The sequence below is a fragment of the Phasianus colchicus genome, chromosome 7, assembly GCF_987193195.1.
Source record: "Phasianus colchicus chromosome 7, bPhaCol1.hap1.1, whole genome shotgun sequence".
Lineage (NCBI taxonomy): Eukaryota > Metazoa > Chordata > Aves > Galliformes > Phasianidae > Phasianus > Phasianus colchicus.
The window spans coordinates 21619324-21644375 of NC_143442.1; the positions used below are offsets into that span (position 1 = coordinate 21619324).

Consider the following 25052-nt stretch of genomic DNA (forward strand, 5'->3'; position numbering starts at 1 on the left):
ACCACAGCTGTAGAGGTCTTCTGTGAGGCATAATAAAGAAAAGTTGAAGAGTAGTAGAGAAGTCTAGAGAGAATTTAGGAGAGTTAGAAAGATTTCGAGATGAAGAGCAAGTTTAACTATATTGGGGAAAAAATGGAACATTTTAAAGCAAACAACTTCAGAAATTATTAGATTTTATCAAAGGTGCTTTTGCTTGAATGAGAAGGTAAAGAGATTCTTGAGATGAATTTGAAGAACGCTGCACAGCGACTGTAGCAGTTATCTGAAGCTTGCCAAAAGTAAGAAATTTTAGGAAGTTGAGTTCTTAACTTTGCAGCTAGGTTCACATGGGTGATAGGTTTAGTGCTGGATACTCAGCATTTAGTTAAACTTACTGTTGTTCATCTGTGTGGCAGTTTTGCTTGGGTAGTATAAAGACACTTGTGTGAGTCTAGGACTTACAGTGAATGCAATGGATGTTTTAATATTGTTCTTTGCTTTGGGCGTGGCCGGAATTCTTAGGCAGTTGTGTAATTAAAAGTCATTGTTTAAATATATGCTTTCCTTCATTTGGTAAGCCCCTAAGCAAAACCAAACACCATCCTCTGTGGTCATATATTGGGTGTAAGAAGCTGAGTCTAGAACTCCTGCAAGGATTTTGAGGCAGGAATCAGGTATAAGGAACTTCAGGTATCTAAAAGAGCTTGTTCAAGTGTCTGAAGGCTGTAGTAAGTGTATTAGATGTAAAAAAAAAAAAAAAAAAAAAAAGCTGAACTTGCATTTCAGGCTGTGATTACTGAGCAGTGCGGCATACAGGAGATGAGCTGGCTAAATACAATAGATTTTTAAAGTGTAAAAGTGAGTCTAAGGAGATTTGGTTCTTTGCTTAGTAACTCAGCTGGTTAAATATCTTTTGCTGACAAAGGACTATTCCATGTTCAGTACTTGACCTACTCTGGCAATGCTTCTTTATTTCAGTTTAAGGGTGTCTGACCCCAGTGAAGCTGAGCAATCGAAGAGCGGTAGACGCTGGAGTACTTTCAACTCAGGTCTTGAAGTGGGTTACAAGGTCTTGAAACTGCTTAAAATAAAACTTGTGTTTCTGGTAACTTCTTTCATCTGTATAGATATTCACGCTTACCATTGTAACAAGCTCTGTGCTTGAAACAAATCAATCTGTACTAAATTTTGTGTTAATAGCAAGTTAAATTGTTTCGTCTATCCAATTTGATAGTGCTTTTCCACATATCTTTGCGTAACTGCATCTTGAGAGAGATGAAGTACTAGACTTGGCAGCCATTTTTCCTGCTTACCAGGGAAAGAGGAGTGTGGATTTTGAAAGCCAATGTGACTTTCTATTTTGGGAAGATCCTGAAGATCGTGTTTTTATATATTGCTAACCAGCTTGATTTAGAAAAAGTATATATCTAGTGAGAATAACTGATTTATAGATGATACAGTGATTCTGTGTGTTTTTTTCCAGCAATATTAGAATAGTTCAAACACAAATGGCTTCCTTCTTTCAGTCTCCTATTAAATCTGTTTATGACGATTCAGCTTTTCTGCCTCTTTTGAGTTATTAATTTAATTTTTTGTCAGCAAAGCTGCAGCCCAGGTACTTTATTCAAAAATTTCTTTCTTCATTAGGCCTGTTGCATCTTTCCTGTAGTGTCTGAAATAGTTAAAGCATCTGACAGGCAATTCTACCAGATCTAGCTGCATTCTCTTTGTGTAGTGTTTCTTCTGCAAAGTAGATGACTTGCTATGACCAAAAAAATGCCTTAATGCTTGCGCAGTAGTCACTAGACACTGACCTGCTGAAATGCTGCTTTCTTGTTGACAGTCTGAAGACCACACTAGTAAGGATCTTATCCAGCCATTTTTCATCACCAGCGAGGAGAGGATGGGGAATATCTAAAATGTACAGAGCTCCTGTGGGTATTCATCAAGCTGTCCCAGTTTCAAAATGCCTGTGAAGGCTAGCCAGTATGTTTGCATGTGGATGTGTTTAAAGATTGCAGTGCGATTCCTGGATTTTCTTCTTTTGATAAGTCATTTTCAGAAGAAAAAAAAAAGAGGAAATGCTTATCAAAAAAGATAAGTTATCATGTGTTTAGGGCAGCATTCTCTTTAGGGGAGGATGCACTGTAAAAGTGTACTTTATGAGTGGCGAGTCTTATGTACTGTAAGAGTAGAGAGGCGTTACTTATGGGCGCAACATTTCTGTTTTGGATTGTAGGTTTTAATTCAGTGCTGAAGTGAAAGATGGAGGTCATAGTTATAAAAACATCTGTGTCTTAAGCCTTGAAAAAACGTGCCTCCTGAAAAACTTACTAAAAGCTTGAATTGGAAAGTAATTCTTCCTTGCAAGTATTTTTTCAAAACTTAACGTTTTTCTGTTGGCTTTTGGTGGCTGGTTATTATTAAACTCATTTTACTGGTGGGACTTAAGATAACAACTTTATATATAGTTATTCTGAAGATTAACCACATGAAGTGTACAACTTGTACTGTATCACTTCGAAAGCAGTAAAGTGCTGCAATTCTTCAGGACACAGTTATTCCGGAATCACTTCTATGTATGCCAAAAAATAGGAGTGCCTCAGAGATGGAGCACTAGAATAAATCTAGCTGTAGTAGATTGTGTTATAACTAACTTAACAAGGGCCAAAGTTCTTCAGAGTTTAAAAGGGAGCGTTGATTGAATGTAATAAAATGTTCATCTGTCATCTAATAAGCTTATCTTTTTGTGTCCTGGAGCAAAGAAAAAGCAGAGTAGATTTCCTCACTTTTCTGTCTTTTTGTGGGGAGGTTTGTTTTTTTTTTTCCCTGTTGAATGAAAAGACGTTTGTGGCTTTCTTCTAGTTATTATGGGCACAGTGTTATCCAGTGTAAGCCACAGGATGAGTGCATAGCCAGTCCCCCGCCAAGTTCAAACCTAGGTTGCTCAAGGTAACTTGTTAACATCTAACTCTAGGTCAAGCAAAGCATGAGTTGGTGCCTAGAGATGCTACTTGAATATAACAGATAAGGTCAAAGGCATCCTATCATACCACTAATTTAAAAATGCTTCATTGCAGTAAAGATTTATATCATGTAAATCTAAGTGATGGCTATGCCTTTGTGCTTGCTTGAGTACTTTAAAACCAGTAAAGACTTTTGGTATTACTCTTTGTTCTCAAGTGAATTCAGGATCTGTTTAGGTTGGAGACTGGTAACACTGAAGCTTAAGGTAAGCATCAGAAGATGAAGAAGGTCTGGGGAGCACAGGGAGTGTTTCTCAGAGTTAAATCCATAGAATCACAAAGGCTGGAGAAGACCTCCAAGATCATCAAGTCCAACCATCATCCCACACCCACCGTGCCCACTACCCACGTCCCTCAGTGCCACAACCACAGACTGCTCTTCCACCAGGATGGCTGCACAAGTTGGTGGCCTTGGCCACCACATGTGAGCAAAGTAAGAGCCAACCAAGGTGAGGTAACACCTTCATCAATGAGGAGAGGAATGCAATTACTCACTGAAAAATCCTGTTGCAAGAAACTGTGCTCAGAAGTTAGCTTTTCTTCTGTGTATGTCTTGATGTTTCTCACTAAACTTAGAACTTTGAAAGGTTAGATTCCATATATGGCTTGTTTAGTGTTTGATGGCACTAACTCTTTAGGCAATGATGTTTTTAAGCAAAAGTTGATGCTGAACTAAATCCAGTGTAGCTGACTTCTAAGCTTAAGGTAATGGAAACATCGGGCATAGAAGGAAAGAATCTTAACTAATCATAAGAGCAAGAGCATGTTGCATTGAGGAAGGTGTGGCAGTTCACAGGAGGCTTTTGTGATTGCATCAAAGCAGATAATTGTTTGTCAAGGTTATTTCTTGAAGTATACAAGCAGATAAGATTCTTGCATGTAAATAGTAACGTGATAAAAGAAAGTGCCATAATTTGAAGGCAAATGTGACTTCATAAGCAACAGCAATTTGTATCTATTACCACACTATAAGTAGTTATCAGTCATGGTATGGAAGAAATGTCAGAGGTAAATTCATTTAAATAAACATGAGTTTTCTGTTAGGTCTTTTCATGTTGAGTAAACCAAGGTGAATAATGTGAATATATCCATGGGATTTTTGAAGACAGTGAAGCAGAGTTCTTGACTTTGCAAGCTTCCAAGAAATATTTCTTACATGATTGATCTTTAGTGTTTGAAAAGTGTTGAGGTACCTGTTCCCTGACTGCCTGGAAGTAACCACGTGCATGCATTTTTGCAGTAGAGCTGTCACGTCAAAGATAGAAACTGATACCAGTGGAAGTAGAAGATGGAATAGAAATTGCTTTTTGTAAAGTACTCCCTTGCATGAGAATCATCTGGCCAAGAGTATCAGAAGTGTGGGTATCTTGGCTTTCCTTAGACTGAGTACAGTGTTTCATCTTTAATTCACTTAATCCACCAAATTACTTAAGCTTTCTACAAGAGAACACTGGAGAAGCACCAATTTCCTTGTTCCTTGGGGCTTTATTATTAAAATGTAATGAAGTAGTCAATGTTGGCATTATGTAAGAAGAGTCAACGTTGTTTGTTTTTTAAACTGTTCTGATAAAAACAAAAGCAAACCAATCAAAAAAGAGCCACGCCACACTCTGCTCTGGTCCCATCAAGTCTTCCATGCCTTAAATTTTGTCTATGCTTGCAGCTTTCTGTGGATTTAAACAATAAATATGAACCAAGGTTCATGTTGCTGTAGCAGATACTTGGCAAACAGAACGGCAGCTGTAGTAGATGTGTGTGCAGCTGCAGAGGTTTATGTGAAAACACAGGCTGCAGAACTGGAATGTGTCTAAGCTTACTAAAACAGGCCTCTTATTGGCCTTCAGAAGCTATTGGACTCAGGCTTGGTTTGCTGCAGGGAAGGGTCCCTGCGAGGGAAGACGTGAGAGTGACAAACATAGCAGATATTCCCTGCCTGCAGCATGTCATTCTCCACATAAATGATGCTTTCATAAAGCAGTTCTTGAAGGGATTCCTTGGGCTGTGTTCCCTCTCCTAATTTCCAGGGACCTAATTCTAATTTACTGCTGGCTCCAGAAGCTTTCTTAACTGGTGCTGGAATGATGGGACTGTGTAGCCTGTGCAGGGACTGCTGCAGCACAGAGGGAGTGGACCTCCTGGTGTTGCCTAAGGGAATGGTTCAGAGTTAGTAGCCAGAAGTCCAGCTCAAGTGGGCTTTGAGGAGTTACTGCATAGATAATAACCTGGTGCAAATCCTTAGCACCAAAATGCTACCTGAATCTTACTGCGTGCCTGCTCCATGTCTTGGAAGAACTTCACAGCCTGTAAGACTTATCCACAGTGCTGCATTAGACAAACAGTGGTGGTTCAGCCAATGTGCTAGCTATTGAAACTGCCACTTACATGTCATTTCCAAGAATGTGCTGTTCTTGTGTGGCAGAACAGGAGTGTCTGTTTATTTTGTGTGTGTGATGTTTGCAGGCTAAGCACCAGCTGATGATTGAATTGAAAGCAGCGGTGGTTATTGTGAGAACGCTGCCCTGAGCATTTTGGCTCTGCTCTAGCTGGGTCCCATTGGTGCAGTTGGTTGAATGGCACAGACTTAGGGCTGCTTCTCTGAAGAAAATGCAGGAAATGGCCGTTGCCCATTTAGCGAAGTAGCCTGTTTGCTTCCGTTTGTATGATGTGCTACATTTCAAGTGGTTTTGTAGAAGTGAGGGGGAGGTTGTGTTGAGATAGTTGTGCTTGGATGTATGTCCCTGTAATGATGCTATAATTAATGCTACTAAGCTACAATTCATTCATCAACTTGGTTTCTATATTTCTCTGAATGTGGTCTTGTGACTTTATTGGAAGTGAAAAAACTGTGTGCTTCTGATTTTGTAATAGCAATCTGGTTTAGAACCTGGAAGATAAAAGGCTGTGACTGCTGGAGAAAATTTTCTTTTAAAAGAAAAATCTCTTTTTACCTGGCAGACCTATGTGTTGTGTGTGATGATTTGGTATATAATTGTGCCATTCATTTTAAACTACTGGAAAACAGCATGCATGATGTAATTCCTATGGGGATTGAACTTCTGGATGTTCAACTCCAATACCTGCAGGAGGGCTGGTGCTGCAGCTTGGGTTTTCCAGGGAAAGAAAAGCAATTGGCAGCCTGTCACAGAGCCACGGGCTGTGGGAGTGCAGGCGGTGTCTGGATGCTGGGAGGTCGGCCTGTCCCCTCGGGGGCTGCCCTGCCATTCTAAAGACCTTCACTGGAGACTTCAGCGTGCTTATTTTAGGAACGTTATCTATCTTGTGCTGTGATCTGCACAGCTTCGTGTAGCTAGTGCTTCAGAAAAGTGAAGGGAATTTGTCCAAGAATTTTTGCTGTAAAAATACAAATGAGTAATTCTTATTGCATCGAGTCAAACTAAGTGTTTCAGTGCAGAGCATTGTAAGGAAAGGTTTGAATTCGATTAACCTTAGCACACTGTTTTCACAACACTTGCTCCTATTGTCAGTGTTTCCATGGTAACTTGCTTTCTTTCAGGTTTGTCCCTTCAGGCAATATCATTACTTATTTTACATGCATATGGTGTGTATGTGTATGTATGCAATATAAAAAAAAAAAAAAAAGTAAAGCAAAGCTTGCTTTTAACATTTTTACATTTATCATTTCATTTCAGTACTGATTTTCTGGCTTTAAAGTTAGGAAGCAAGGAAGAACTGATCACTTGCTAATATTTAATGCGAAGGTAGGGCTAATGAACTTGATGTTCTCTTGGGGTCTCTGGACCCGAATAGAAAAGCCGTCATCTTTAAATGAGGGAGGTTAGACACAACACAAAACTTAGCAGCTTTGAGTTCAAAGCAAGAAAAACAGCAAATGTTGGTGGTCTCGTCACTCAGAGCTAGATAATTTGTCATGTTATTTTATATTCTGGATGTTTTTAGGCTGCTTGTTAGGAAGCCACGTGCAGTATTTCCTCCGACTTGCTACTGTGTAGGCGAGAAGTGCTAGGAGCCACTGTAAGTAAATCAGATAGCAGTCCCGAAGCTGGCAGTACTCCCTGCTGTGGTGGAACAAAGGAAAGAATAAATGTCAGTGGCTCATTACAAAACAGTCCTTTCTGTCTCCAAACAGAAACCTCAGAATTGCTTTGGGTAGCTTTGAATATAGAAATTAGATGTTTATAGTTAATTTCCTGTTGTGTCTGCCTGTCACAAGCCACAAAACCATTTTTTAGACAAAGGCTGATTTGCCTGACTTTGTGTTATGCAGTAGTTGAGTTGTTTCAGAACCAGCTGTTCTTCTGCAAACGTGAACTGTTGTATTAGTATTTAAATTAATCAGTCTCACCTCAGCAATAATAAGAGCTGTGTTATCTTTCAGAGCAAACCATAACCATTACTTACTTATTTCATTCAGAAATAGTTAATCCTGAAAGCTCTTAGGAAATTCTTACCCTCTGTTTAGTGGTTTAAAACCTGAAGAAAGCACCAGCCTAGGAAAGCAGGCCTGCAGGAAGGGCCAGGAACTGCAATGCAGGTGGCTTAGCAGAAGGAGCCTGTTGCTGAGTCTCCACTCAGTGCCTTCACTGTGCCCCTCTGGGTTTTGGAGGTCTCATCTATCCAAGTAGACAGTGGGGTTGTTGAGTGTCCCAGAGCAGCACTCACTTGGTTACCTCCAGTCATTGGCTCCTCTGGAGCCTGGTCCTTTGTGTCCCGTTCAGGCTGATCGTCTCCAGCCTCGCTGCTGCTTTCTCTGCCCTGTTCTACACATCACACTTAGCAGTGTTTTTTGATACTGCCTTGAAAAGAGGACCTGCTTAAGCCTTCCTCAAATTTGGTTGATTGATATCAATCTAGTTTACGTGATTGAACAAACTAGAGATTGGATGTACAGAAGTACTCCATGTAGTTAGCCTTGAGGAGGACTACAGTCCTAGACAGCTGTTCATGAAACAGCTTATTTTGGTGGCAGTGTTACAGTCAGTTCCTCAGTGTGCAGAAGTATCACGTGCTGGCTATTTCACAAATGCATCAGTTGCTAAGTGCTTGAATTTCCTATAGAGCTTGCCTAGGAAATGCTAAGTTTATCAAAGACTTGTTGGAATGTCTGTGTCAAACTTCTGTAGTGGAAGACCCCATTTTTTCCATTTGATTACTTGAAGCCTTGTGGACAGACAGTTGGAAGAAACTGAACTTTGAGTACAGCACTGATGGTATCTCAGGAGCTCGCTTTTGTGTTTTCTCTGTTACAAAGGCCTTTGGTAGTCCAGCAGCACCCTGCTACCTTGCATGTACTGCTGGAGTTACAGCTGCTTTCAGGCAGTGACTTCGAGCTGTGAAGTCTTCTCAAAATGATCATTGATCATTCTCTTGCTCTTCTAAGACACAAAAATTATCACTGATTGTTGTCTTGCTCTTCTAAGATGTAAGATGTAAGATCTATGTTTACTGTGTGTAGCAGAGTGAGATATATTATCTGTTCTTCTTTAAGATGCATTTTTGTTAATTCAATTTCATTTCTAATTTAAATGAATTGTTGTTTTTTTTTTTTTAAACAAAATTTAATTGATATGTAATTACTCTTTGTGTTTCTCTGTCTCCAATGTGTTTACACTGATACACTGCTGATGATTTTTACTGTGGTTGTTTTGGAGTGGTTGTGTTTAGATACCTCAGTTTTGTGATAATATTTTGACAATTGTTTTGTTTTTTTCATATTACCTTTCTTATGGTCTCATTACACTGAGATAATTCACACTGTGTTTGGTATATTATTCCCTCTGCTCTGTTTTTTCAGCTTTCTAAAGTATATTTTTAATGGGAATGTCTCTCAGTGCCTCACTGAGTGAATGTTGGGAATGTAATGGGATTGCAGTAATGATGTCAGGCTTAACTGAAGTTTAGTGCATTTCTTGATATCTAGAGCTACTGCATTTTTTTCATTCTTCAGCTGCTACTACCTGTTTGTAGTACTGCTACTTCTAGTAGTGATGTAGAGGTTTAAAGATGAACATCTTTCAAATGTAATCTTTGCTGGTTCAAAAATATTCATTGTACAGTTTATATTGACTTCAGCTGGTTGTTCACAAAGCATCTTGTCCTTCAAACCTTAGGATGCAATCTAAAGGAATAATGGTTATGACTGCAGATGATTTTTACGTGTATTAGGTTCTGTACTTTTAATATATATTTGACTTCTTAAGTTGCTATGCTTTCAAAGCTATAAAATCATAAATCATACGAACATTTTGGCCTTACAGTGTGCTAACATTTTCAATCACGTATGTTTTCTCCCTTCTAGACAAGAAATTCTGAAGTGGAATGGATGGGGATATAATGACTCCAAATTCATATTCAATAAGAAGGGTCAAGCAGAATTCACAGGGAAGAGGTAAGCTGGCAAATCATATCACTGAAGTAAAGTATTTTATTAGTAATTTTTTGTAAAAAAAAGTTTTAAAACTGCAGCATTCAGCTAAGCTGAAGGCAGCAGAAAGCTCCCTATATCTCATAGAACAGGTCTGTAGTTTTGTGTGGGTTTACTGAATTCTATATGAAATAGTCAAACTTCCCCTGCAGTTTAGAATGAGAATCTGTACCATCTTCTAAACCTTAGAAAACATGGATCAGTTCTATGGAGTAGTTTCACTTTTGAAAGTCTCGTGAGCATCAGCAAGTTGCTTTACTCAACTATTTTGTTTTAGGTTTCTTAACTGTTGCACTTGGAGTTTCTGTACGTTCTTAGCTTAAAAATCAAAATGAATGAATGGTTGCATGTTTTGTGGTGGCAACATAAAGCTCTGATTTGTTGTCTTCTAGCCCTTTATACAGCAAATTTGTTTTTCTGAAAAATATATCTATAGTTTTTCAGCAAAGACAAGTTTAATTCTTCTTCAGGATCTCTTTTCCTTCTTCAGTGAGTTTCAAGCCTGTCATTCGATATCTGGCTGCTCCTTTATACCTGAAAGGAAAAGATTCTTACAGCCTTTGTAGTTTTAAAAATAATATCCTTTAGTAAAGAGAAAAATAATGATAATAATAGGAAAGAGAAATGAATTTGCTGGGACACTGTACTGAAGAAAATCTCATTGTTCTTTGATTTTCTGCATAACTGGCATGAGCTAGTTTGAGTCAAACCTGCAAAAAAAGTCTCTCTCAAATATTGAACACAAGTCATTAATCTTTTAATTTTTCAGTCCCGGGTTAAAATGCAAAGCATTATCTTAGGCTCATGAGTTCATTGTATACTATGTATGGAGATGTTGGTGATATTTCATTTTGCTAAGATTCTGACCCTTGTTGCTCTGTCACTCGTTTTTTCATCTGATACCTTTATCTGGGGTTGTTTATTCTCTGCATAAAGAATTCATACAGGGTACTTTGAAAGAGGCAAAAGCATAGTACTTTTTTTTTTTTTCCCCTGGAGGAAGCACTGAGGCTGCTGTTGAACTGATGAGTACTATTCCCTGTTCTAGAAGAGATGGGAGTGATGTTTTATCATTCACCTGATTGGAGAGTCCACTGTTAAGTCCAGATTGCTGATGAAGACTGCATGTAAAACTGGACCCAGTAACAATGTGGCAATTTGCTCTCTTGTTTTGGACAGACTTATTTTTCTTATCTTAAGCCTCAAGAAGAACCTTCCCATCAGTACTGTAGCAGCATATTTTCTTTAATGGCTATTGAGGTAGAACCTCTGTGGAAATAGAGAGGGACGTAATGTAATGTTCACTGCAGTCTCCTTGTTTACTTTATTTTCACACTCTCATAGAACTCCAAGGGTTACTGAAACAGGAATTCTCTTTATGGAAGTTGCACTGACTGTCCCAACAGACTGTGTTTTTCTACTTGTCAAATTATCTTTTTTTCATTACCAACTATACCATCACACCAGAAGTAGAAGATACTTGCTTGAGTGGGCAAATAAACCTGTTTTTCCAGGGAGGACAGTTCTTATTTTATTTTTTTTCAGGGACTTCTTCTACCATCATCATATGTACAAAGCTTACCCTTGAGTAGCTAGTCATAATTGCGTTCTGTGCAGTAAACTCACCAATTTCCTCTCAGTTGGGATTTTTGTTTGCCCTGAGTTAGTTGTTAGATTTCTGTCGGCTTTACTTTGTCCTTTGAGAAAGCTATAGCAATAGGTGGGCAATACGAAAAAGTGTGTCTGGAGAGGAAAAAGTACCAAGCTGAACCAAGACATTCTGTACCTTTGCAGATTCCCAATTTACATTGTACCTTAAACTTTTGTCGCTTTTTGTACTTGCCTTTCCACAGAACTCATTCTGTTCTGTATGAATATACGTAATACAATAAATGCTGTCACAGAAGGGATCACTGAACTTAGCCTTTCTAGCTGAGTTGCGATGTGTTTGTGCCCTTTTGTCTCTAGGAATTGAGTAGATTTTTTAATTGTTTTATCAATGAGAGAACTAGAAGGTAGCTAAGATAAGGAAACAAAATGAATAGCTCTTTCTGCATAGCAGGTGACTTAATGGTAGCTGTGAAGCACAGTGTCATGGTTAGATATAATAATTAAACTATTATAGAAGAAAGATCTCTGAGGCCTAATGTATTGCTCTACATACGAGCTATGAGATTTTCAACTGCTGAAAGCTCTTTATACCGAAGAAGGGTAATTGTTTTCTTCTTGGAGAATGCTTGTGCATATATTGTAAACATATACAAAGAGTGTAAATGTATGCAATTTACAAGTTTCCACTCATTAATGTTTGTGTGTGCCCTGCCTCGCTTGTGGTACATGCCACATGCAAGAACCATGACCAGCTTCTTTGTCACTTGTTTTGCAACTTCCACCTGTCATAGCTCTTGCCAACAGGTTTGTGATAATCACATCGCTTGATGGGTTTGAATGCATCCTGAGGATGAGAGGAACCTTTAGCTCTGGTTTTATTGAGACTGTGATAGGTGTTTTGAGCTGGGTTTGTGTGTTTGAGACTGCTTTAATTTACAGTGCAGTGTGTCTGTACATACATGCTCTCCTTCTCTAATTAGCATGTAGATTATGACACTGCTCTCTGTGTCACTTAGAAATGAAAGTGGGGAGTGGGATATCTGAAAATCCTTATGCCTCAGTTCCCAACAATCACAAAGGAAAATAATGTCTGAGGTACTGACATCTGATTTGTTTTTGTGTTAAGTACAGAATACTTAAATGCAATGAAACTGTGTAGTTTCATGAAAACTGAATGGGCAGAACTTTGCAGCCTTTTAGATGAAGAACTGAATTTAAAACTTACTATTGGTACTTATGCAGAATCAAAAGAAGTGTATCTGACATACATTCTTTTAATTTAAATATGACGCTATGTAATATTGACTTTTCAGGTACAGATTAGGTGGTATGGTATTACCAACTTTTAAAGAATGGATAGAAAAAACCTTTGGAGCAAGTCTGGAGCACAAAACTACCTCTAGAGTAAGTAAATAGCCAAATCAGTTCCTTTAAATGTTAGTCTTGGTGATGATCAAGACTGGATTGTTAAAGGTGATTCAGCTGTTGTTCTGATGGTCACCTTGCATGTAATTGATTTAATCATAGTGTATTAACACCTAAGAGTTTGTATCTGGTGTAGAACTACTATGTAAAACTTCTGTTGACTTAGCACAACTTGTAGTTCTAGGTCAACTGGTAGTGCACTAATTGGATTAAGTATCTCCCACTAAGGGAAATTTTAGTCCTCGCTTGTAGGCTGTTTTTCAAGATTGTGGAAACTGCTAGCCTACAGAGGATTATTATTCATGAAACTGTAATGGTTATAAAATAAATACTAAAATAAATATAGAAGATAGGGTGACATTAAATTGTGTTGTGTTTTCAGTGTATTTCATGTTACCAAGTTCTAATTTGACAGCAGTATTTTTCACATTTGACTGAAAACTGGCTATCAGAATACTCAAGATTGTGCTGAATGTTTTCCGGAAAAAAAAAGTGAGCATGTTCAGAATGTTCTTGTTTCATGAAACATACATATTTTGCTTTTCAAGCAGAATATCTCAAGATTGACCCCCTAATTTAAGAATAATTCATTTGAGGCTGCAGGTTCCTGACCAGATGGCTGCCAAAGCAGCGCTGGAAGAAGGTTGTTCTTGTACAGTTACTGTAGCGACACTGTTTTGGGTAATAGTTTTATTTACCCATTTCTTAAGTGAGTTCAACATTGTGTTTTCTCTGAAGCAGGTAATCTCATTGGGCTTGAAAAACTCAAGCACTTCAGTCTTCTGCTAGTCAGCTTGTTCTTTCATCTGCTGACTTAGTTTCTCACGTGTCAGTATATATTTTTCCTTATATGCTTTCCTTGGTCTTAACTGGCAGCTGCTCACAGCAAAATTGCTTTAATTCATCATGACTAGGAGTCCCATGTGTATAGAATATAGAGAATAAAGCAGAATTGGAGGACAAGGGCAGATTATCAAATGGTATTTTGATTTCACAGCGTATCCTGAAGAGCTAGCGTGCAAGATAATGCCAGCAGTGTTGCTTTTTTGTTATGTCATACACTGTTGTTGTGGTCTGAACCATGCTGACTATCTTGACACAGAATAGGGCTATTCGTAGTTTCCAGTGTGTATCTGTACTTTTCATAGCTATTCTCAATACCAGAGGTTCTCTGTTTTCACGTCTATCTTACAGTTCCTGATTTATATTGCAGGTTGTCGTACTGTATTGGTTCTCACTGTCATCATCAAAGCATGAAGGAGCTCAGACGTAGGAATAGCAGTAGGGAAAGAATGTCTTGGTCTATTTGTCTTTATCTCTTCTTGCTTTTGTTCTATAGGACTGAAGTGTTCCCTGCCATGTGCAGCCTTTCTGTTGTAACTTACCACAGTAAATGCACCCACTTTTCTGCTGCTTGAGGCCTGATGACTTTTTTCCCTTTTCAGTCTAGACTTACAAAACCAGTTTAAACCTAGTTCATGTATGTTTTCTATCTAACCTTTCAGTGTACAACTTCTGAAATATCTCATTCCCATAAGAAAAAAATATTTGTGTGGCATCCTACATAAGACTTACACAGATGAATGTTAACTTTCATTTTTCATCTTCAAAATGTAAATAAATTCTTGCAGAACACAAAAAAAAACCACAATATAGTTATCTGAAAGGAATTGTTATAGTTCTAGGTAGCTTGTCTTCATCTTATAGAGAACCAAGATCATCAAGCATTTGGTGTTCAATTTGAAATGAAACAAAATGCATTTATCTACAGAAATCCATGAAGAAACAAAATGAGAGAAAATATGAGGGGAGCTAACAGGAATTTTCTTTAACTACTTGGTTACTTCGTATATTTGTTTTTCCTCATGTTTTCCAGGTTTGAGTTCTGCTCTTGAGTTTATCCAAATGCACTCTATGGATGTATGTTAATAGCAGACTAACAAGAGCTAAGAGCAGCAGCACTCAGGTTATTATGACTGGCCCCTAAAATCAGGATCTCTTAGTAGCGCTATGCCTCTTGCCTGATCTCGCCTTAATTTCCGGTTTCTGTGTTTGTAGGTGAGAGTGTGAATATGCTGGAAGGAAAACTCTTTTCTCCAATGTCTAACACCTTATTTCACATATGGCATCATTCCTAAAAAGCAAGTCAAAGTAGCACATGTTTTTTCAGAAGTAGATCATTATTAAAACTGTATTTTCATAAGGTTGAGTGACTTATATGAAAAGAAAAAGCAAATAATTAGCTGTTCTTTTGAGTCTCTGAGTTTTTGTGAGGTATCAGCTATGAACCTACCTAAAGCAAATATTCTTTACTAAATTATTCTGTAAGTCCTCTTAATTTCTGTGTAACCTTATGTAGTGTCTTCGAAGTATGCCATAGATCTTGGTAATCACCTGAATACTTTCTTGTTGGAGCTGAGGTCTTCTCTTCTTCCAGCCTGGATATGACTCTGGGCAGTGTGGTCTAGTGGTTGGTGACCCTGTCCACAGCAAGGAGGTTGAAAATAGATGATCTTAAAGGTCCTTTTCAACCCAGAGCATTTTATGATTCTTCAGATCTCATTATTCAACATTCAAAGTAGTTACAAGCATTACACTTGTGTTCACAAAGTGAACTATATGGCATAAGTATGTGTTTCTTGAATTGTATGAGAAATTTTGAACTTTATCTAGTTAAGGGTCTTCAGTACTGTTCAGGCAGTTGTTTCTCTTAAATCTTGAATTCCTTAAGACAAGTATTTTGCCTAGTATGCACTCATAAGCTTGTTCACTTCTCCAGATTTGTCAGGAAAAAAGAATCAAAATGTGCTATGGAATAAAACTGTGTGTGCATCTAGTCAAATTGGTACTAGGCAAGGCAAGTGGATCAATGGCTGAAGATAAGACAAATAAGTTCTGTATTTCTAATCTTAAATAGCTGTGTTTTGGTATTAAGTTAATGGTAAACCATTTTTTTTTTAACTGTAAAGAAATGCTGTAAGAGGGAGCTTATCTTTAATGAAAATATTTTCTTGTGTTGTAGGCATCTTTAAATGTTAATGATGTACCTCCACCTATTGTAAATGAAGAATTTCTTCAGGATCTTAGAGCCACTAAAATCTCATATTCACAGGATGCGGAAGATAGGGTATTCAGAGCTCATGGTAAGAGAAGTTCATTTATATAACTGTGCTTCAGATGCTTCCTCTTTGAACTTGATTACTTACCGTTTGTTTTTCAGGTCACTGCCTACATGAGATATTTGTACTCAGGGAAGGAATGTTTAAGCGAATTCCTGATGTAGTTGTATGGCCTGGTAAGCTTAATGTTTTATTCCTCCTTCCTTCTGATCTGTTTACTAAATTCCTGTGCTCTCTTCTTATTGAGAAGCTGTCTGGCCAAGCTCTTCTTTAGAGACCCTAACGGATTTTTTGGGGGTATGGTAATCATGATTTTGTAACATGAAGTCCCACTACTTAATAGGGAAGTAAAATGTATTATTAAATACAAGTGAAATTTCAGATGAAATTTGTGACTTCAGTAAGCACAGTATGGTATGAACTTGTATATGCACCATAAATAGCTGTCTAAATGGCAGACTAAATCTTGCTGTTTTTTTAACAAGTATGAGATGGTAGAAGGGTGATTAAATGTTTGCATTAAAAATTTTGGTCTTATGACGTACCGTACTGAAATAATATTTTAAAGGTGTAACACCTGTTAACTCCAATCAAAGCACTTTATGAAGGGTGATTGACTCGAAGAAGTGGCGTTGCAGGCTAGACCCGTTTAAAGTAGAATAATCACTGATGTTGTAGTTTAAAATGTAACAGAAAATAATGCTTGTTTTTGTCGAGTAGAAGAATATGGAAACTTTAACTGATAAAATTCACACAAATGAGCAGATGAAGTTTTCTAATTGAGTTGTGTTTCTCAGGTCACTAGGATCTACTTTTCATGCGCTGTTCTTCAATAGCTAGTGAAAAAAATCGTCTTGTACCTAGGCTGTATGAATCCAACTGTTTTTATAACTTTCTGATGCAGCATAGCTTTGAAAAGCTATGCTGTATTAGAAACCCCAAGATTACTCTTAGCTCAGTTTTCTTACTTCATTTGGGGAAAAAAATCATGTGGGTAGCCTAAAAAGACACTGTAAGATTCATCTGCATACTTGAGGACAGTTACTGACACGACAGCTGTGGTGGCCATGGACAGCACTTAATCACCACTTCTTGTGCAGCTCTGAAAGCAGCTGAAGTAAAATGATTGACTACATTGATCTAAAGCTGCTCTCTATTGCAAGAGCAAAATAGCCAGAGTTTGTAAGCCTATTATTTTTTTTCATTCCCTTTCATTCTCTGTTTGCACAAACTCAGTTACAAGTATATGTGGTCTTTACATGGTGGTACTTTTCCTTGCTAGCGCACAAGCATTTCTGTTTCATCTTTGACCAGATACATAGTGCATTCTGAAAAAGTAAATTTGACCAGCAGCCCTTCTTCTGACGCTGAACGTCATCCAGGAAGATAAAAATTGTTTTTCAACTCTCAGAAAAGATTAATTTGGCTTAAAATGGATTTGAAAATCTGTTTTCAATAAAGATTTAATCTTAATTAGTTCTCCTGGATACCTAGCTCAATTCTAACCCATTTGTTAGTCCATCTTACCCTGAGAATTCCCAGTAAGTCTCAATCTGTGAGCAGGAAACCAAGGCTATATAGTAAGTTCTTTAAAAGTGGAATTGTTTTATGTCTAAAATATACCTTGGAGCTCTTTTTACTTTGAGTCCAGCTCTTTAGTGCCTGACTTTTCAAAACGTCTTCCTTGCTGGTGTCAGAAAGGGAGCTGCTGAGTATTCAGACTGTGATATTTAAACAACAGTAACAAGCACAAATCCTGTTTAACTTTTTCAGTTTGCCACGAAGATGTAGTTAAAATTGTGGAATTAGCCTGCAAACATAATCTCTGCATAATACCGTTTGGTGGTAAGTAGTGTTAAATATCAGATTTGTTTAACATTACTAGTGCAAAATTTTTCTACATGAATTTAATTTAAGCCTGTGGTTTTAGTAATACAGTAGGAGGCATTACTTTTGGAGTAACCCTTGAATTTTAAATGCTGTCTGTTTTCTGTGATCTTGGAGTGTTAAAAGTTGCTGTACTCAGCTGAGCAAAAGTCAGCATGTGTAAAAACACTTTGAATATTAGGAGTGCAAGAGAAGCATGTATGTGAAGTTGAAATCTACCTATTTGCCTTTGAACTCTTGTAGGTCTTGAGTCCTTTTCAATCTAGAGAACTTCTAAGGGGCTTCAGGTTATTAATTATACATACTTTTTCCTAATCTTGTAAGGTAAACTATCTGTTTTTGACTAAGACATCAGGTGACATGAGATCTTGACTTTCATAAGCTTATTTCTGTGGTAAGTGTTTTGTCAGGAACTCTTAATTCTGTGCAGTAAGCTGATGCCTTGGTAATCATGCTGAAGGCATGTAGCCCCTGTAGGAAGGATGTCCCTTAAACATTGTATCAAACTAACAAAGATTGTTTCTCCCTAAAGTGCTTCCCAGATACAGTTGTATGACTGTAGACAACAGCAGTATTGACTTGTTCTTATTCATTGACTGTGATACAGGAAGATTTTCTTCAAGCCTGTTATATTAAACTATGCGTCAACTCTTTAAGTTGTTTTAGGAGTTAATATTAAATGAAAATGCTACCTTTCCTATCACTGGAAACAAAAGTGGCAGGTGTTCTGCTCTTGAAGAGCACTGGTGTTTTACTAGCTGGCACTGTATATGTAGCTTGGTGAGAATCTCTGTAGCATTATAGTTTTTTTCTTTTTTTCCTATGGCTTTTGTTGTCTTTGAGAAGCCAAAAACTTGTTGGAGACTGTTCTGTGACATGCTATAAGGATACACTAGAAACCTCCAGAGAAGTTTGATATTTGTTTTTATTCATCCATTTTTATAGTTATACTTTTTTCAGTTTTTTACTTGCTTTCAGGTAAGTATTGCATTCCTGTATTATATAGATCTCTTCAGCCCATTTTCTAGGTAGAAGCGTAGTGTCCTTTCTAGTGCTCTCAGTAGAGTATATAGAAACCACACCTATCTCTGTTTCTGGAATGACTTGATTTCTTATCCTTCCTCATTTTGAAGTTACATTCCGGGCTTTACAGTGGCAGATGAGATGGTCAGAATTTCATTATTTGTTATCAAGTGCTGTTAAAGCCTTTTGTCTGTTCCATCGTTGCCCTGATTGTGTACAACTCTCAATCTGGGAGCAGGGACAGTCTAAGAATGCTAATCATTAACTTCGAGAAGTGATCTTTAAGAAGTTCAGTATTTGAAAGAAGAGAGAAAGAAGGATCGGTATGTGGAAGGTGCGGGAGAAGTCACCTGAGAATTTTACAGTCACAGTATTCATCCTGTATTTTCAGGAGGAACAAGCGTCTCTAGTGCCCTTGAATGCCCTGAAGAAGAAAAAAGAACAATTGTCTCTCTGGATACATCACAAATGGTATGTATCTTTTCTAGGAAAAAAATATGTTGAAATTTAAATCGTCCTATGTTACTTTAGAGAAAGGAATCACTAGAGAATGACATTTCTTTCTTTCGTATAGGAACAAGAAAACATGGAAGTGTTAAATTGTACTATAATGATTAAATTAGTACTTCAGTTTAAGTGATATTTTTGTTGAAGTTACTTCTGTACTTCATATGACCTGTGTACTTAGGAAAAAAAAATCCTAATGCTGAGTCTTTGTACAGTTTTATGTAAGAGAAAATCAGAGGAAGTTACTACTCTTCTATATAGGAATTGTCTGAGTGAAGTGAAAGGCCAGTAGGAAGTTTTGTTCTTGTAAATTTTATTGTTTTTTGCAGACTTTAAAATAATAGTAATAATAATAAATTATATCTTTCAGCCTTCACAGAAGAAATAAAAGATGACTGTATTTCTATATAAAACTGTACATCTGTAACTCCTTCAGATAGCGATTCTTGTTGAAAATGAGTGATACTAGCTTTATTTATGGAAGACAGACACTTGGCACATAGATTATAGAAATGAAAATAGTGTCATATTAAGCAATATAAATATCGCTTTTTACACTGTAGTCTTTATTCCAGAATTTTGAAAGTAAAGGGTTGTTGCATGTTGCCTTTTCTACTGATGAATCCAAATAGAATTCATAATGCCGTTTTTTTCTTTTTTTTTTTTTTTTCCTGAACTATCAATCCCAGTAAATAACTCTATAATCACTTATCAGGGACGAACTGACGTTAAGCCTCTGTGGAATGTTCTCTATAAACAGAGCTAAACCCAGATTTGTTAGTTTCTTCTTCATGGATTGTCCTTGTTAATAGTTATGCTTAGTGCTTCTTTTCCTTTCGTAGAATATCCTGATGGGTCAGTGGGTTTCCCATCAGGTAAAAAGGTATAATCCTTCCCAATACCTTAAATTTCTTAAGTAGTTCCATACTTTGACATCTTATACTATATTTTACTTCTAATTTAGTGTGTCAAAATCCCAGAGCTGAGCTGGGGTACTTCAGTGCCATCTGTTCAACCTAGGGAGTTTATTTAAGAGTACTATTCTTGGAGTATGCCTAATGTCCAGATATCCAGACTCTAGCAACTTAAATTGCACTCATTTTGGAAAATACTGTATTTTAATTTCCATAGCACTTTTGTCTTAATTCTTTCTGATCTTTCTGCTTTGCTTCTGTGAATGTTTCCAGTAAGAGCTGATTAATAATGTTACTTATTGTAGAGGCTGTATAAACTCTAACACGCTGTCTAACTGTTGGAGGGAGTGGGGAGGCTCAGCTTCCCCTGCTGTAATAGCTTGAATTGTGTTAATGTTAACTTGTATGTCCAGGTATTGTTGACGTATAGCATTAGAGAAGGAAACAAACGCTGATTATTAGTTTTGATTTACTTCTTAACAGAATCGGATTCTCTGGATAGATGAGAAGAATTTAACAGCATGTGTGGAAGCTGGAATTATTGGACAAGATTTGGAAAAACAGGTATTTTTAATGTTCTGAGGTATTTAGTATTTCTCCATGTTATTCCATGTTGTTCCTCATATCTTATCTAGGCCACTGAATTCTAGCCTAGTTCTGGTGTTTTTGTGCAAACTATGGTTATTATATTCTTGGTTATGAATAACATCACATGGGAAACTGTATTTGCACATTTTTAAATTACGATTTTTTCTTTTAGCTGTAGACCCAAAATGCTTGTACACCTGTGAGTTAGTAATTTGTAGGATGTCACATTGTGCCTTCAGGCCTTGGATATGCTGTTGTATTTGTAAGATGTGACACTTGGTACAAAATACCAACAGAAGTCTTTAGATTCATTCTGTTGTGCATGCTGTGGTTATTTGGGCCAGAGGTAGTTACTTTATAAGCTTTAACCCTTCTAACAGACTTGCTACTGTTGTTGCTTAAGACTGACTATGAAAAAGTAGCATAAAGGAAGGAGGATGGACTGAAATAATAAAGATCCTGTGAAAAATTACATCACTTTTACTTCTGAGTGATCTCTAGTGACTGCAGTCTATCAGATGAGTCAGAGCACCCTCTCAGGGTCTTTCTCAGTGCTCCTTGATAATCAGGCAGGTTGTAGGTGTTTGTTGACTATTCTTCGGGATGTGCAGTTCTGCTTGCTTAACTTCCAAGACTCGAGTATTTTGATAGCTAATTGCTGTCCAAACTTAGTAACTTAGTACCTAAGGGCGCTTTACAAACATGTAGAGATTTGAAGGCTGTTTTTAATTGAACAACTTTTTTCCAGATGATTTTTGGGAAAAAAAAAAAAATTATTTAAATGACAGAGCAGTTTATAATGAGAAAGATGATCTTTCCTAGCTCATGTTGGTGGGGTTTTTTTTGTTTCTTTATATCATTTAATGTAATGTTTTAACTTTTCAGTTCTTCTACTATTTAAGCTTAAACTAAAATGAAAATTGAGTATATTCTCTCTGCAAAAGATCTTTTTATTTATTTGCTTTCCTAGAGTGGTAGTTTGTGATATTTTGTTACTATTCTGTCCTTTGAGCAAAGAGAAAATTAGTAGCATTTAAAGTAAAGAACAGTACTCCCTTTGTATGGGTTATAATACTGCTATTGTAGTCCTTTTTGAATCCTTTTGATCAGAAAGCTTAGAATCTTTCATTTGGGTTCTGGACTATGAAAAGAGTACTGATTGTCCATTTGTTCTGTAGTGGAAAATGAACTAGTGTTCTTTCAAAAGTTACTATGTGTGGAACAACTATTAATACATTCGGAATTTCTGTGCAACCCTCTCAGTGAGCAAAGAATACTCATCATTATTATGTACTGATACAAATCAGATCACCTACGTAATCTGTGTGTTTATATTTTAAAAACTCTTATTGTACAATCTGAACTACTCAGTGGAATGTGATTAAAATGAAGACTTCAGGTTAAGCTCAAATTATGCTACATAAAACAAGCACAACTGTGATGTCAATGCAGGCGTCCACTGAAATACTGGCACTTGCTGAATGCTTATGGAAACCAACCAGTGGACATGAGCACAGTGGGATGTTGAGTGATGCATTTCAGCAGTGATGACAGAGATGTGAAAGACAGGCCGTATTCCAGACAGCCATGCAGCTTTTTATGAGCATGACTTGCAGACTTCTGTTCATTGCTAGTGCAAATGCATAGCAGTGGCAGTGACTGTTGAAAAATAGTGTTCTGTAGCTGAGAATCTTCTCTATCAAACAGTGTTATTGTGCTCTTTGTATCTGTTGTAGTTTCCATGGAAATAAATAGGAGGCATTATTGGTGTGATGTACATGTATTTGGACAGTGCAGCAAAGGGAATTGCTTTGAAAGACTGCTGGGTTTGCAGCTTGCTAGTATTAAGTAAGCTTTGGATTGAAGGATCTCAGGAACATGGAGGGACTTCCGTATTGCATCAGCATGAGCAAAATAGAGATGAGCAGGGTGAAGAAAAAGCCCTCAAAATCTGGAGTAAAGGTGAATACTGTGCACATGTGGCAAGTACAGCTAAATGAAATGGGCAGGGCTTGAAGGGAGGAAATTGAGTTGTGGTGGCAGGGGGGTGGAATGTGTAATTGGCCAGAGTCCCTGCTGGAGTGGCAGTAAAAGATGGAAAAGGCTTTTTTTCTCAGAGAAACTGTGTTGCTGCAGCAGTAATCAAGACGTGCAAGAGTGAAATGAATTTTACTTTAAGGCTGGACTGTATTAGCAGTAGAAGTGAAGGATCTTATGTTCTCTTCCTGCAAACATGCTACGAGATACTGCTGACATGGATTTTTTTTTCCCCTTGGATGTTCACAGGAGTTCCAAATTCTATTGCTGCATTTGACTTTACCAGCATTATCTAGAAACTGTGAAAAGGTGTGATGCCTCTTACTCTGATTTTTTTGAGTGCTGACCTTACTTAGAAGTTTAGCATGCTCACGGTTACTGTGAACTTTACAACTTAATTAACATCAAGTGCTGGATTCTAAATAAGTAAAAGATTTAGAAAACTAAATATTGTACAGAAAAGGTGTTTTTGAATGGCACATTAAAAATAAATATGAATTTTAGAAGTATGTGTGGTTGTAGCTTAAGACACTCTTTTCTGTAAGATGAGAAGATAGACTCATAAATTCATGTATTACAATGTGCTCTATAGAGGAGCCTCAAGTTGCTTGCTTTTATCAGGAAAGAATGTGAATTAATAGTCAACAGAAGAGCATCATAGGTGAGGAAGAGTAATGAAGCTGGAACTGTTTTGTTGTGTTTTTTTGTTTTTTTTTGTTTTTTTTTTACTATTTTTATGAGCGTTATCAAGCGAATAGTGATTTTTTTGTCTTGTGTTTTGGATGAGAAGGCCATGCTGGCCATCCCATCTGGAAAGTACATAGCACAGTCTCTTTCCCCTACTCTGTAAGTATCCTTAGCACATACCATTTATACAGTGGTGTTCAAAGAGTTTGAATCTGCTGCTTTGTGCATGCCCAGTCAGTTACAAGTATTCAAAAGTACTGTCCTTTGCTGTGCTTGTGTTTATGTACATTGTAGAAGTATGTAAGCTGTGACAGAAGCAAACTTCTAGTTCTCTTGCAGAATAAGGAGAGTGCAGAAACCCTTCCCTAGTGTGATCAGTAAACATCTAAAGCCACATGTTCTTCCAGCAAGAAAAAGGACCATGGGCTCAATAAATCACTGTTAATGTTACAGAAATAACTTTCAATCACTGAAGTTAGAATCACTTTGTACTACAGAATGTAGTTAGTGACCCACATTAAATGTTGTGCTTACAATGGTCTAGTTGGACATAGATTTTTTCAGTTGCCCAGTGCAAATTGATAGTCTCAAACACTAACACAGTTATCAGTGTGAGAGTTCTGGGTCTTTAATTCTTTCTGCCTGACAGCTTTGGTGTTGAAATTCTAAGGGCATCCAATCAACCTCAGGTGCTGTGCAGATGGCAAAGCCAAGCTAATACAGAAAAATGAGAAACAAGTGACTACTTAATGTACAGGAATGCATGATCTGCATCACAAGTAGTTGACAGCTTTGCATACAGGAAGTCCAACCAGATGGCTGTATATTAAAACACATCACTCCTTGAGAGAATTAAGTACAGGCAATTTGCTCACATTTTCTGCAGACCTGCTGCATATCACATTAGAATGGAAAGAACAAGAGATTAAATGCCTTATTTATTGGCAGCATTTGTGCAAAGTTGGCAGTTACTTAGTTATAATTTTTTTCCATATGTATGTGAATTCTCACCTTCTTACAAACAACAGAGGTCTTAGTTTTAAAGTATGGGGGAGGAGTTTTACAGGCTGATGTGTAGCACAGCACATGCACAGTAGGAGCAGAATTAATTTGCATTTCATTTATGTATCAAAGACAAAATTTGTGCCTGAATAATTGAGTGAATCATCAGGATATTCCATTTCTAAGATTGTCTAGTCCAACTGTTGAAGCATCACCTTCCCTCCTGCAACTTAAGGGCTTTACGTCTCGCCCTGTCACTAGTTAGATGGGAGAAGAGGCTGACCCCCCCACTGTGCCACAACCTCTTTTCAAGTCATTGTAGAGAGTGATAAAATCTTCTCTGAACCCTCCCTTCTCCAGACTAAACAATCCCAGTTCCCTCAGCTGTTCCTCATAAGACCTGTGCTCCAGACCCTTCACCTGCTTCATTGCCGTTCTCCAAGACTTTGATGTCTTTCATGTTTTGAGGAGCCCCTGAACACAGTACTCGATTTGTGGCCTTGCCAGAGCTGAGTATGGAGGGATGATCACCTCCATAGTCCTGCTGATTGCGCTATTTCTGATACAAGCCAAGATGCTGTTGGCCTTCTTGGCTACTTGGGTGCTCTACTGTTCAGCTGGCTGTTGACTAATGCTCCTAGATCCTTTTCCTTCATGCAGCATTCCAGCTGTTCTCTGCCAGGTCTGTAGCATTGCATGGGGTCATTGTGATCAAAAGGCAGAAACCAGCACTTTGTCTTGTTAAAATTCACATAATTAGCCTCAGCTCGTCATTCCAACTTGTCCAGATCCCTCTGTAGAGCCCTCCTCTGCTGAACAGTTCAGCACTTCCTCCCACCTTGGT

At 37.6% G+C, this 25052-nt stretch overlaps 1 protein-coding gene across 2 annotated transcripts in view; it reads left to right on the plus strand.

Moving 5' to 3' along the window:
- AGPS (alkylglycerone phosphate synthase) overlaps positions 1-25052 on the plus strand; it is a 75091-nt gene that overhangs the window by 23261 nt on the left and 26778 nt on the right. For both annotated transcript variants that reach the window (XM_031601377.2, XM_031601376.2), the window contains exons 2-8: positions 9283-9372; positions 12333-12423; positions 15467-15587; positions 15665-15739; positions 17337-17408; positions 18865-18944; positions 20378-20458. In XM_031601377.2, the coding sequence (XP_031457237.1) occupies positions 12349-12423; positions 15467-15587; positions 15665-15739; positions 17337-17408; positions 18865-18944; positions 20378-20458 (504 nt within the window). In that variant the 5' untranslated portion in view covers positions 9283-9372; positions 12333-12348. The remainder of the gene's footprint in view (positions 1-9282; positions 9373-12332; positions 12424-15466; positions 15588-15664; positions 15740-17336; positions 17409-18864; positions 18945-20377; positions 20459-25052) is intronic.